Source organism: Mus pahari, chromosome 15, assembly GCF_900095145.1.
Source record: "Mus pahari chromosome 15, PAHARI_EIJ_v1.1, whole genome shotgun sequence".
Taxonomy (NCBI): Eukaryota; Metazoa; Chordata; class Mammalia; order Rodentia; family Muridae; genus Mus; species Mus pahari.
The window spans coordinates 27,388,647-27,401,459 of record NC_034604.1 but is presented as its reverse complement, the minus strand read 5'-3'; the positions used below and the strand labels follow the sequence as shown (position 1 = coordinate 27,401,459).

Here is a 12,813-nt window from a genome sequence, read left to right as displayed (position 1 = left end):
AAACAAAAAGACAAAACCCAAAACAACAACAGAAATTGATCTAGCAAGATGGTTCAGTCAGAGAAGGCACTCGCCACTGACCTAGATGACCTGAGTTCAATCTGCAGAGCCCACAGGGTGGAAGGAGAGAAACAACTCCCCCAGATTATCCCCTGACTCCCATTTGCATAGCACTCATGTGCACACATACAGAGACCTAAAAATATAATGATAACAAATGTTATAAAACTTAGAAAAATTAACTCAGCTCAAGATCGGTAGTGCGCTCCTATAATCGTAACTCTTGGGAGGCTAAGACAAGAGGATGGCAAGTTTGAGGCGAGATCAGGTCTACACAGCAAGACAACAGGCTATGAACTATATAGCATTGTGGCGGATACTTGCCTAATGTGCCTGGGTTCTAGCTTCAGCAACACATATATAATCGTTTCAGCCTAATCCACCCCCAATAGCCCTAAAATATAGCAAGGTCTATTTTCAAGGTCTTTAGAAACAGACCAGCAGACCATTCTTCAGTGACAGGGTCCTGAGGGAGAGGACCAGGGACGAGAAAATAAAAAGATATGAAAGTTGGGGTCAGGAGATCTTGCATATGTTGACAGCGTATGCTGGGCAAATTTATTAAGAAGCACAGCGTCTTATATATAGTTTACAGTGAGAGAACGGGGCAGACTCGGCACGAAGCTGTCAGACAATGGGATGAAGTCAGCAGGAAGCATCAAGGGTGATGTTAAATGGTAGTAAAAATCAGACCTGAAAAAAAAACGACAACAAAACCAACAGACAAAAACCTCCTCTGCTTTCTAGTAAGCGTCTGATGCGGTTCAAGGAGAACCCGTGGTCCAAAATTACCATATCATGTATCACAAAGCTGCCCAGCAACCACAACAAAGGAAGTCTGCCAAGCGGAAGAGTTCACACAGTTAGAGAAGATACGGTTGGTACAAGTAATCTTAAATTTAACTTAAAGTGTCCCCCACTCTCTTGAGTTGAGGGAATCCCATTCAGTAGTACATATGGAGGGTTCACAGACAGAGTCCAGATATAGAAGGCTGTCCAAGCCACAGTTGTTCATCGTCCCCAAAGGTCTCATAGATGATCACATGGCCCAGAGCTGTGGCTAACAGTCTAAGATGGGATTGAGACTTTCATTTAGAAGATAATAAAACAGGGCATAGCCAATGAGAGAATCCTAGGAAGTTACCTTCATACAGCAATTCAGACCGTTGGTCCATTCAGAGGCACTGAGTTCTTTTTTTTTTTTTAATTTATTTATTATTATTTTCTTTATTTACATTTCAAATGCTATCCCGAAAGTTCCCTATACCCCACCCCCACCCCTGCTCCCTTACCCACCCATTCCTACTACTTGGCCCTGGCCTTCCCCTGTGCTGGGTCATATAAAGTTTACAAGACCAAGGGGCTAGAGGCACTGAGTTCTTTAGAACCATGGAGCATGATTCCATTCTGAAATCAGGGTGCCGGATTTTAATTACATAATGGGAAGCACCCATCCAAGGAGGTAACCCCTGCCTGAATTAATGGATAATATCTGTAGGGCACATTGTTTCTGCCTCCCTTTGTAGGTTTGAAATGCTTTTCAACTTAAATGGTTGGACAATGCATGCATAACTAACATTCAAACAGCAGCAAAGTGTATAAGAAAATAGGTCCTTGCCAGGCGGTGGTGGAGCCTGCCTTATGCCTTTAATCCCAACAATCGGGAGGCAAAGGTCAGTAGATACAGGACAGCCAGGGCTACTCAAAGAAATCCTGTTTCAAAAAACAAAATAAAACAACCAAAAACAACCAAAGAAGTCCTCAGGCTGGAGAGATGGCTGCTCTTCCAGAGGTCCTGAGTTCAATTCCCAGACACCACATGGTGGCTCACAACCATCTGTAATGGGGTCTGATGCCACCTTCTGATGTGTCTGAAGACAGCATCATACTTATACACAAAATAAAATTTAAAAAATTAATAAGTCCTCCTTCTAGCCCCATTCACCACGATCCCCTGTGCATCAAAGCAACACAAACAAGTACTTATTGCTTCTGCAGATCTGGGGTCCATCTCTTGGTCAAATAAGTCAATATAAATCCTAGCAATTGAATCCAGACAGCCTCAGCAGGCTAGCCAGCATTGAGATCTTTTCCACTGCTGCACATAAGGGCAGAGTTAGGGATGTAGCTGAATTAACACAATGCCTAAAGCCCTGGGTTCTTCCCCAGAATAAAGCCGGGCATGGTTGTGAATGCCTGCAGTGGTAAGACTCAGACAGTGGAGCCAAGAGGTTCTGAAGTTCAAGGTCATCCCTTGGCAACCTAAGAAGTTAGGCAAGCCTGGGCTGAGAGCGGGAGGAGGAAGCCGGAAATGCTCTTGTAGACCCTAGTTCATCCTCAGGTTACAACCTATTCATAGGTTATAAAGACATAATTTATAGTTCATATTAATTAAGAATAAAAATAGAACTAAAGAGGACGTGTGTGTGTGTGTGTGTGTGTGTGTGTGAAACTTTTTAGCAATTTAAAACACTTCTTACTGCCAGCTGAGGTTTAAAAGGGAAATTTGAAGGATTCTCAACACAGAGGAAACCTGGGTCGCCAAGGCTGTCTGCCCCGAGCTGCAGATGAAGGGACACGGCTGGCTCATTCCTGCAATAAATGTGCAGGCCTGGCTTCCGAGAAAGTGGCTGGGGCGACTAGTTGGTTAATGGGTAACCCTGCTCCCTCAGTCTGCTTCTTTCCAGCCCTCTGTGTCCCCCTGGAGCAGGACGTGACGCGGTCTGGGGACACTGACTCACAGCTGACTCAGCGCCCGGCGCGCAGCCAGGGGGCGCCTGGCGGAGCCCGCTTCGCCTGCTGCTAGGAGGGGCCTAGCAGCACAGTAGGCACGGAAGGTTGTGGTTCTAAGGCCCATGAAGGGGAGCTCAGATCGCACCTGGGACCGAAGCACAGACTAAGCACACTGCGATGGGACAGTCTCTAGCCATTGGAGGCTAAAGCGCCCATTCTTCTCTCCTCCACTAGTCTGATCCCTAGAGAGCAGCCACGCCCACCGCTCAGTCTATGGTGCATCTTCCGGACCTCTTTCGAGGACCATATGGCCTCTTCACCAATCAAAACCCAAAACTATAATAGTGAGACACACACGCAGACACACACCTCATGCTCCCGCCACCATGAGGACCTGTGCACTGGACATGTGAGCCAAGATGCACGTGAGCTGTATCGTGTACCCCTCCATGAGCCACTTTGGTTGGGTATTTTGTCACGGAAAGGAGAAGAGTAACGACCACACTGATATGGCCACACTCACTAACAAGGGTCATTCTGTCCCAAGACACAGTGGGATGCTTTCATCTGTTTCTTTGCCTGTGACCATCAGGAAACTCTTCAGTATAGCCGTGATGGGTAGTTTTAATTAACCTGGCATAATCTAGAGTCTGTTGGGAAGGGAGTCTCAGGGAGGGACTGTCCACATTAGGCTGGTCCAGCCGTGCTTGTAGGGGATCGTCTTGATTACATCGACTGATGTGGAAGGCCCAGTCTACAAGTGGACAGCATCATCCTATCATCTCACTGGGGGGGGGGGNGGGTCCCAGATTGTGTAAGAGAGGAGATAGCAAGCTGATCATAAACTGTCTCCTGTTCATTGCTCTCTCATTGCTCTTAACGCATATGTGATATGCCGAGCTGCTTCAAGCACCTGCCCCCTTGACTTGCCCACAGCAATGGCTTAGAATCTGGGACTGTGATCCTCTCTTCCTCAAGTGGCTTTTGCCAGGGTATTTGTATCACAGCCACATGTGGTATGCACGTTGGGGTTCAGCTGGGGTTCCCCGTCCTCCATTCCTTCCCTCTCAGGGGGTCCAGATGCTGATGCACACCAGGCTGGAAGGATGAAGAGGAGTCCAGATGGGTGGGGTCTCTAGATCCAGGTCCAGTTGGGAGTGAGTGTGTGTGTGTGTGTGTGTGTGTGTGTGTATGTGGTATCTTAGTGTTGCAGCTCTTTTAGATAAAGGCCTTCTCTAATGATCTTCAGTGAAACAGGACTCTGAGATGCTTGCATGCATACACTTTATTCAGGGTGAACCAGGGATATATATAATATATATATATATATATATATATATATATATATACACACACACACACACACACACACACACACACACACACACACACACACTGTAGAGAGTGGAAAGGGCTTCTTCTCAGGGTGAAGTTCCATTGGCTGAGGCTTAAGGCACTTGGGGTACCTCATTTGCTTGGAGAGGCAGGTCAAGAAGTTGAACCTGTATTTTCCCCAGGTATTATGTGACATCCCTCAGGAAGAGTGAGGGCTGGGATCCCCAGATCAGGCAGAGAAGAGGAAGCCCACTAAAAAAAGGGAATTCTCCATTTTGTGCCCAGCTCAGGAAAACTGTCTGGTAGACTACAACCTTAGTAGTCACAGGAAACAAAACTAATACAGAAGCCGTCAAACTGAATGCCATGACTGCAAACATTCTGGGGATGAAGTTACCTGCTCCTAGTAAGTTCATGAGCTGACAATCCCAGGCACCGGTGTGTCGTCACTTTCCCCCAAGGAGGGTGTCCTGGAGAAGAGGGTTTGGGTGTGGCCACACTTAGAATGCTGCAGAGTAGCAATGGTCTTAGGTCTGTGGCACTAGTCTCCAGGCCTTTTGAATCACGTATTCATCCCAGGCAGGTAGACACCCTTGGCTGCCCTTCTCTGTGTCCCTCTGTCTTTTGAGGCTCTTCCAAGATCCTCTGGTGGTTTGGAAGACTAACTTAACATATTTGAACTCGACTGTACCCGAGTCCATTTCCGTTGCTGTAATAAAATATCCAAAGCTGGTTAATTTACAGAGAGGCTGACTGTGTATGAGTTACTTGTTTTACTGCTGTGACAAAATATCCGACAAAAGCAACTCCTGATCTGAATAAGGATAGCCCCATAGACCCATGTGTTTGGATGCTAGGGAGTGGAACTAGTAAGAGGTGTGGCCTTGTTGGAATGGGTGTGGCCTTGTTGGAGGAAGTGTGTCACTGTGAGGGCGGGCTTTGAGGTGTCCTATGCTCAAACTATGCCCAGTGTAGCACACAGTTCTCCTTCTGCTGCCTGGGAATCAAGATGTAGAGCTCTTGGCTCCTCCAGCATCTTATCTGCCTCAATGCTGTCATGCATCCTGCCATTGTAATCATACCTTTCGGATACTTTACTGGGTTCTATTATTTAGCACCCTTCTCCACCCTTACTCCACCTTAATCCTGTCCATCCTCGAAAGACTACACATGAGAGAAAGAAGGTTAGAAGGAAAGGGGGGCATAGCTCTATTTAGACTACTTTCTACTAATTAGGGGTATCGAGTTCCTAGGAGGAAGTCCAATCTTCATCATCAGGCTATCTCCAACCAGCAAGCCAGCAGTATCAAAGGCAGCAAACTCAACAACAGAATCCAGCAGCACAAGGGGCAGCAGCAGCTGCCCCAGGCCCTCTGGGGGTTCTTTCATTTATACTGTCTCAAGAGGCCCCAGAATTCCAAACTTAAACTATCTACTGCTGGCAAAAATCACACCCCTCCTAGAGCACGAGACAAATCATAGTTAATGGCTGTGCCACAATCTGAAGTATCTCCGTATCCCACACCTGAGATTAACACAAAAACACAATCACATAACATAACTGGGGTTTTAAAGAAACCAAAAATTTCACTACATACCATAATGATAATAGACCAAATCTCTGAAACTGTAAGCCAGCCCCAAGTAAATGTTTTCCTTTAGAAGAGTTGCCCTGGTCATGGTGTCTCTTCACAGCAATAAAGCCCTAAGACACAACTTAAAGAAGAAAAGACTCGTTTTGGCTCAACATTTTTTAAGTTTTTGTTTTATTTTGTGTGTGTGTGTGTGTGTGTGTGTGTGTGTGTGTGTGTTTTGCTTGCACGTATGACTGTGTACCTCTTGAGTCCCTGGTGCTTGAAGACATCATCAGATTCCTCAGAGCTGGAATTACAGATGGCTGTGAGCCACCATGAGAAGGCTGGGGATCAAACCCAGGTCCTCTGGAGGAGCAGCCAGTGCTCCTCGCCACTGAGCTGTATCTCTCCAGTCCTCCTCCATCACAGTAGGGAAGACGTGGCGGCAAGAGCTGGAGGCAGTGGTCACGTCCCATCCATAATTAGGAAGCAAAGAAAGGTGAAGGCTGGTGCTCGGCTTACTTCCTCTTCCTGTTCAGTCCAGGTCCCAGGCCACAGAAGAGTGACACACACTTAGAATGGGTCTCCTACCCCGGTTAACCTAATCTAGCACCTCCTTCCTAGACATGCCTAGAGTTTGTCTTATACCTGATTCCAGGTCCTGTTGCACTGAAAACCAGTATTAACCATCACACTCTGATGCATGGTTCTGGCAGTTGGTGAGTCCCAGAGTACAGGGCTGGCATTTGGTGGGAGGCTCATCCTCCAGTGTAACATGGCCAGACAGTGCAAATGTGCTGGGAAAGGCACTTTCATGACAAAGCTGGTATCTCAGGAACCCCTTCACCTGGTAGTCCTTGGAAGCAGAGCCCTGATGACCCAGTCACGCCTCAGAGATCCTACCTCTAACACAATTTATATAAAGGTAAGAGAGATTATGAGAGAGAGACTAGAAGGAAAGGAGAAAAGGAGAGAGGGGAAGACGGAGAAGGAGACCTTTTGAGTTAAATAAGACCTTTCTCTTTAAATAAGACAATTGGGGAAGGGGATCAAGCTTGAAAAACAGTAACACTTATTTTAGCAAGAGAGCAACTAAAATCTAAAGTACACGCTCTTCTATCCAAATTAAAAGGCATTAAAGAATAAACCATAATATTGGGAAGGGGGGAAACGCAAACACAAGATACAGTACATCTAAACACCTTGAAATTATAATTTAAGGGTAAAAGTTGAAAAATTATGCTGTTTTAGCTAGAGATGAAGTGCACCTTGTTTCCTGTTTCTCCCAAACAGAACCAGCTTACGATTTAATCACGCCTCAAAGCTTTTCTCTCAATACAAAGCAACCACTAAATACACACAAACTTATTACTTGGTAATAATTTCCTTGGCTTATCCAACGTGCAATGCACACAACTTGAAAGATTACAATTTGGGGTGAGTGTACACAAACTGAAAAACCACAACTCCCAAGTTTCAAAATTTGCTCTTAAACCACAGGACACACAGGTCATTTTTACTTCTCAGGATGTTAACACTGTCATTTAATCATCAGATTTCTTTAGAATGACAAGAATTGTCAGTTGCCAATCTGAATGGACTAGAACTGGAGATACAACTTCATTCAAAATACTTCATTTCTTAATGGCTGAGTAAGGTCACTACATTTGTTCAAGTGTTCAGTACCTAACAACCTATCAAATGCAACGAGCCTAAATTAAATGTCATAACATCCTAATTACTTCAGTATAAGTCATTCATAGCCCAAAGTCTGAAGAATGACCAAAATCAGATTTTTATAACTATAAATGTGATCCAAGTGTGTCCACTACTAGTTTTTTCGAAAGAAATATGCTATAAATAAACAAACTACAACTGCTCACTGATATGTATGGACTCCCTAGATGTCTCATTGGGCTTAATTATAGACCACTCACAATAACAGCTTTTTAGTATCAAGTGTAGCATGAGATTAAGCCACTTTAGCTCTTGCACATACATGTTGCACTTCTGACTGATAATGGAGAAAAATTTGCATCATTACACTGTCAAGCTAAGCTGCATCCATTCTTTTAAATGTTGTCAATATTACCCTTGTTTTCAGACTTCACAGTTTCAACTTTTGGTACACTGGCAGTCTTCGAATATACCACCTCATTATTTTCATCTTCATATTCTTCCACACCACAAGAAGAGCCTTCCTCCGCTTCCTTCAACCATTTAATAAATGGCTCTGCTTTGACACGAATCTCTTTGGCAAGTTCTTTTGAGATGTATTTCTTAGAGGCCTTTTCTGACCAGCTGATAATGACCTCCTCTTCTAAAAGATCATACATCGCCTTCAAGATACGTGGAATCTTGGCGATCGGCTGAGCTTCATGCGTTGCTACCACACATTCCCAACCATGAAGAAGGTACCGCTGAGCCTTTTTGTTGTTATGACAACATCTTAGAAAATGGCGTCTGTATTTCTTGACCTGCTCCCTTATCTTCTCATCAAAGAGAACCTCTGTCAAACAAGAGGCCCCTGGCTTTTACATCCAGCCTTTCTGCCCCAGCCACAATTTCTTTATCAGGTGAATCAATAATGCCCTCTTCTTTCTTTTTCTTAACCAAACCAAACAGGATGCTCACACACTCTTCCACAATTCTTTCCAAATCCTTGCTAAGTGTCAGACCTTTCGCATGGTCACTGATTTCATCCATTCTGCACCTTTGGGCTTCCTCAGCTGTATCCTCCCCCCCCCCCAGTCATCATTTTCCTCTTCTTCCACAGCATGTGGAGGACTAATTTCACTTGGTGATGGAGATGGTGGTGTCTCACTGGTGGATACGGAGCCATTTTCCTTGTCCTTTCCCTTTCTATTCTTTCTTTCTTTCTTTCTTTCTTTCTTTCTTTCTTTCTTTCTTTCTTTCTTTCTTTCTTTCTTTCTTTCTTTCTTTCCTGTACCAGAGGCGGGTCTTTGAGGATGAATGTACAGTTTATGATGCGTGTCAAGCATGCCTCGGTACCCACAGGCTTTACAAGAATTGCCTGTTGTTTGCTTCTTGGGATTGACATGCAGATCTGTTTTGGGATTCTCACACTCAGGATAGAGAACACATTTTTTTTTTAAACATTTATTTATTTATTTATTATATTTAAGTACACTGTAGCTGACTTCAGACACTCCAGAAGAGGGCGTCAGATCTTGTTACGGATGGTTGTGAGCCACTGCTTGTGGACGTTGTACATCGTGGTGCGCACTAGGCTCCGCACCACGATGTACAACGTCCACAAGCAGGCAAGAGTTCTCGGTCTCTGACATGAAAAAAATTTTGCCACTGAGGCTGTATGCTATGTTTCCCCGATACAGGCTGTGCAACAACTCATTTTCGTCAAATAAAGACATAAACCCAACGCAGATTGCCCAGGACTGGGAGGAAGAGGCGCTGGAAATGCGGTCCGGAGCGGCAGGGCCGTCGGCTAGGCAGGTGCTGCCACCGAGCAGAGCCGCGGGAGGGAATGTCCCAGCAACATCCGTGTCCCTCCAGCAGCGCCAAACCTGGCAACCTCTGGAATGTTCTCGCTCTGACTGAGAAGGCGACTTCGTGGCGTGGCAATAATGAAGTCCACCTTGAAGGATATGTTTAAAGGGAGCTGTTTCTTCCCTTTCTGAAACTTGAAAACCACGTTAAATACTTCTGCGTGTCCTGGGGCAATTGAAAAACAACTTAACCCTTCCATTTCTGAACGCCTCTGTGTCCACTGGAGTCAAAGCCCACCCCGGTCCTTGATTCCTGTCAGCAGAGCTGTGTCTAAGGCAGGCCACACTCACATTGGCTCACATCTTAAGATCATAGGTAGGATGAAATTTGCCAACTTTGTATCTTGCCACATATGCACACAGATGGACAAGCTGTCTTTCGTTGGCTTCTGGACAAGTTTCCATCTTTATTACTTTGTTCTGCAGTTTCATTAAAGCCATGATAGAAACTTGATGTATTCAATCAAAAGTCTTGAGATAGGAAATATTTCCTTATTGGCACAACTTTGGGAGGATCTAACAGAATGATCTATGCAGCGTACAGGGCTGGAGACAGTTGCCACTGTGTGCCTCTCTTCCTTCAGTCAGGCTACTTCAGTTATAGCTTTTTGTTATTGTTGCTTGTTTGTTGGGGTGTTAAATTAATGTTTATTAGCTTACTTGCATGTATATGCATCACATGGATGCAGTACTGTGATAACCGGCAGGGGGCCTTGGATCCCGTATAAGTGGAGTTACAGATGGCTGTGAACCACCTTGTGGGTGCTGTGAATTAAACCTGTGCTCGTAACTGCTGAGCCATCTATCCTGCCTGGTTTAGGAAGATTTTTTTTTAAGACAATATTTCATTGCATATTGGGGCTGGGGAGATGGCTCAGTTAGTAAAGCGCTTGTTTTGCAAGTATGATGACCTAAGTTCAGTCTCTGGAACCCATGATATAAAACTGGGTGTGTGGGGTGGTATGCACGTGTTATCCCTGAGCTGTCAGTGTGGAGACAAGCAGATTCACGGGGTTCACTAGCCAGTCAGTCTAGTCAAAGTTCCAAACCAGTGAGAGACCTTGTCTCAACAACAACAACAAAAATCCAAAACCAAACCAAAACAAAAACCCTGTACTCATATTGTCTTTTGTTGGCCAAGGCTGTCCTCTGGCTTCTACAGAAATGCATTTGTGCTCACATGCACTCAATAAAAATGATGAAATAAAAAATGAAAACAAATGACAACATCCAATGAAATTAAAAGCTAAGTAGACCAGCTGTGCATCACAGTGGGCATGCATATTTTTGTGCAGCCGTCTGGAAAGCGTTTTGACCTTTAAAATATGGTGTGAACGTAAACATGAAATCACTGCATGATTCATCAAACCCTCTCCTAGATATTTACCTAAAAGAAATGAAAACGTGTGCCTACCCAAAACCCGACACACTCGTGTCCTAGCACCTGTATTTAAAGCATCTGCATTTAATAGGAGCCAAGAACTCGTAAATGGGTAGCTGAACCGAGCCGCATTCATGTCGTGGAGCAACTCAGCAGTAAGAAGGGACCAGCAGAAGCGACGGAGGCAAGTGAAAATGGTGTTTCTTAAGAAGTCCACTTATGCCACATAACACAGGGGTAGAAATCAGGTCATGGTAGTCAAGGGCAGGGCATTTAACACTATGGGATTCTGATCCCTAGCTGAGAAGTTTCAGACGACAGCCTTTCTCACTGCCTTCCAAATTTTTCCTTTCCCTTTTACTCTTTGTATGTCTTTCTTCTCATAAGGTGAGTTCAAGGCTCTGCTCAGGAAATATCAAGTGGCTTGCCCTTCACTGTCCCCCCTCCCTGCCCCCTCAAAGTCTTGCTGCTATATTTGCAGTAGATCTGGCTGAACTGGGGTGCGATTGAGAGAGACACTCTCGGCAAGGGGGGATCAGAGGCTGACTCCACCCAGGACCTCAACCCGCGACAGTATATAGCTGCAGTAGAGTCGTGCACCGTTCCCTGCCAGCAACTGGCAAAAAGGCTCACCGCCCTTGACATGCTACTGGCAGCTAGCACAGAACACCAAACAGAGTCCCCAGGAGGTCTAAAGTCAAGGGCTCTGCTGAGGAAGTGTAAGGATCTCCACCAGGCAGCCTGCCAGGCCTGCATGACTCCCCAGCAATGAACACATCAGCACACGGCAATTCCCAAGCTTCCTTCGGGATTTGGACGTTGCCACCTCGGGCAGAGTCCATCCTGCAGGTTGGGGTTAGCATGTGCATCCTGCCAGGCTTGCCAGAGAACTGACCTTTTGAACGAAGTCGGAAGTCGTGGAAGCCGAGGGAAGCCTCGTGTCCACTGGACATCCTTTGGTATTTGGTAGGGTAGGAAAAAGGCGGCTGCTGACTTGTAGGGGGTCACATCTGGAGCAAGAACACTTGCAACAAGCAAGCGCTTATTTCACAAGTTCCTGAAAAGTTGGGTAGAGCCGTTGCATAGAAACAAAAAAAGTTCTCCAGAGTGCACAAGCAGATGCTTGTATGGCATTTGGCCTTTAATGCCTGAGTGACCAGGAACTCGGTGCCCCTTTTCTAGGCAGCCACCACAGTCGCTTGCAGACAGCTACTGGCTCTTCGCTTCCCACAAGTTTATTTCTGAGTACCTCACACTCCATCTCACCGCCCATCTCAGTACTTTCCTACTTCCTGTCTTGGGAGCCTCCCACCTTACCTCCAGTGGTGGTGGGGAGGAACACTCGGGTGTCTGTGTCACCTCTCTTCCCCCTTCAGTTTTCTAAATACAGCCGCACACCTAATCAGTTTACTAAGATCTTATTCCTCGGTACCAAGATGGAAAAATCTAATTGGCTCCCTGGGTCAAAGACTATCCTCCCGGGCCCAAGTTAAATGAACCCCTTGGAGCCAAGCTCCCCCATTCTGAGCGAGGACTTTGTGGAGCAGCAAGGTCAGCAAGAGCATTAGGGCAGGGAAAAGATGGGAGTTTCCCTGCGACAGCTAGTCACAACGAAGGAAGGAAGGCGCTTAGGGAACCCTGGCAGCTTGCAAAACGCAGCATCTGCAGCGCTCTTTTCCAGACTTCTCAGTCGCGAGCTTCTGGCAGTTTTCCCGAGTCACTCCTTTCTCTCGTTGGCTCACAAAGTGGCCAGCTGAGTCAGAAGCCTGTTCTAGTACAGGCCTGCCTCCCACCAACGCCATCAATCTGGACAAGTAAGGAAGACTTCTGAGTCCCCTCCTGTCAAATAGAGGGGACATCTTATCACTGATGGCATCCTAGATTGGTGATGTATGTAATTATTTTCGAGTGTGCAACCCACGAACAAGCTATATCTGTTTGTGGTTGCTGTTGTTTTCGTGTTTGTTTTCTTTTAAGGTTCCCATCCCTCAGTCACTGCGGGCTAAAATGAGACCACATTTGCCAATAAATTTGAACACGCTCGACCCTCTCTTTCTCCCTCCCTTTCTGATAGATAACTCCTTTGGTAGGCAGAGGTGAGTATTGAGCACATGGAGCCTTCCAGAGCTGGAACCAGAAAACCTCTTGTTTGTTTATCTGGGGGAGAGGGAGGTTCGGCACCAAGGGCTAAGCAAATATTTGT

General features: G+C 45.8%; 1 protein-coding gene across 1 annotated transcript in view; it reads right to left on the bottom strand.

Moving 5' to 3' along the window:
- The window catches only part of LOC110333478 (eukaryotic translation initiation factor 5-like), a gene marked incomplete at its 5' end in the record, with an annotated part of 21,176 nt that extends 12,370 nt beyond the window's left edge, over positions 1–8,806 (bottom strand). Inside the window, 5 exon segments of the mRNA XM_021215042.1 lie at positions 2,802–2,938; positions 5,583–5,653; positions 7,795–8,219; positions 8,221–8,450; positions 8,453–8,806. Coding sequence (XP_021070701.1) covers positions 2,802–2,938; positions 5,583–5,653; positions 7,795–8,219; positions 8,221–8,450; positions 8,453–8,806 — 1,217 coding nt within the window.
- Positions 8,807–12,813: the final 4,007 nt, after the last annotated feature.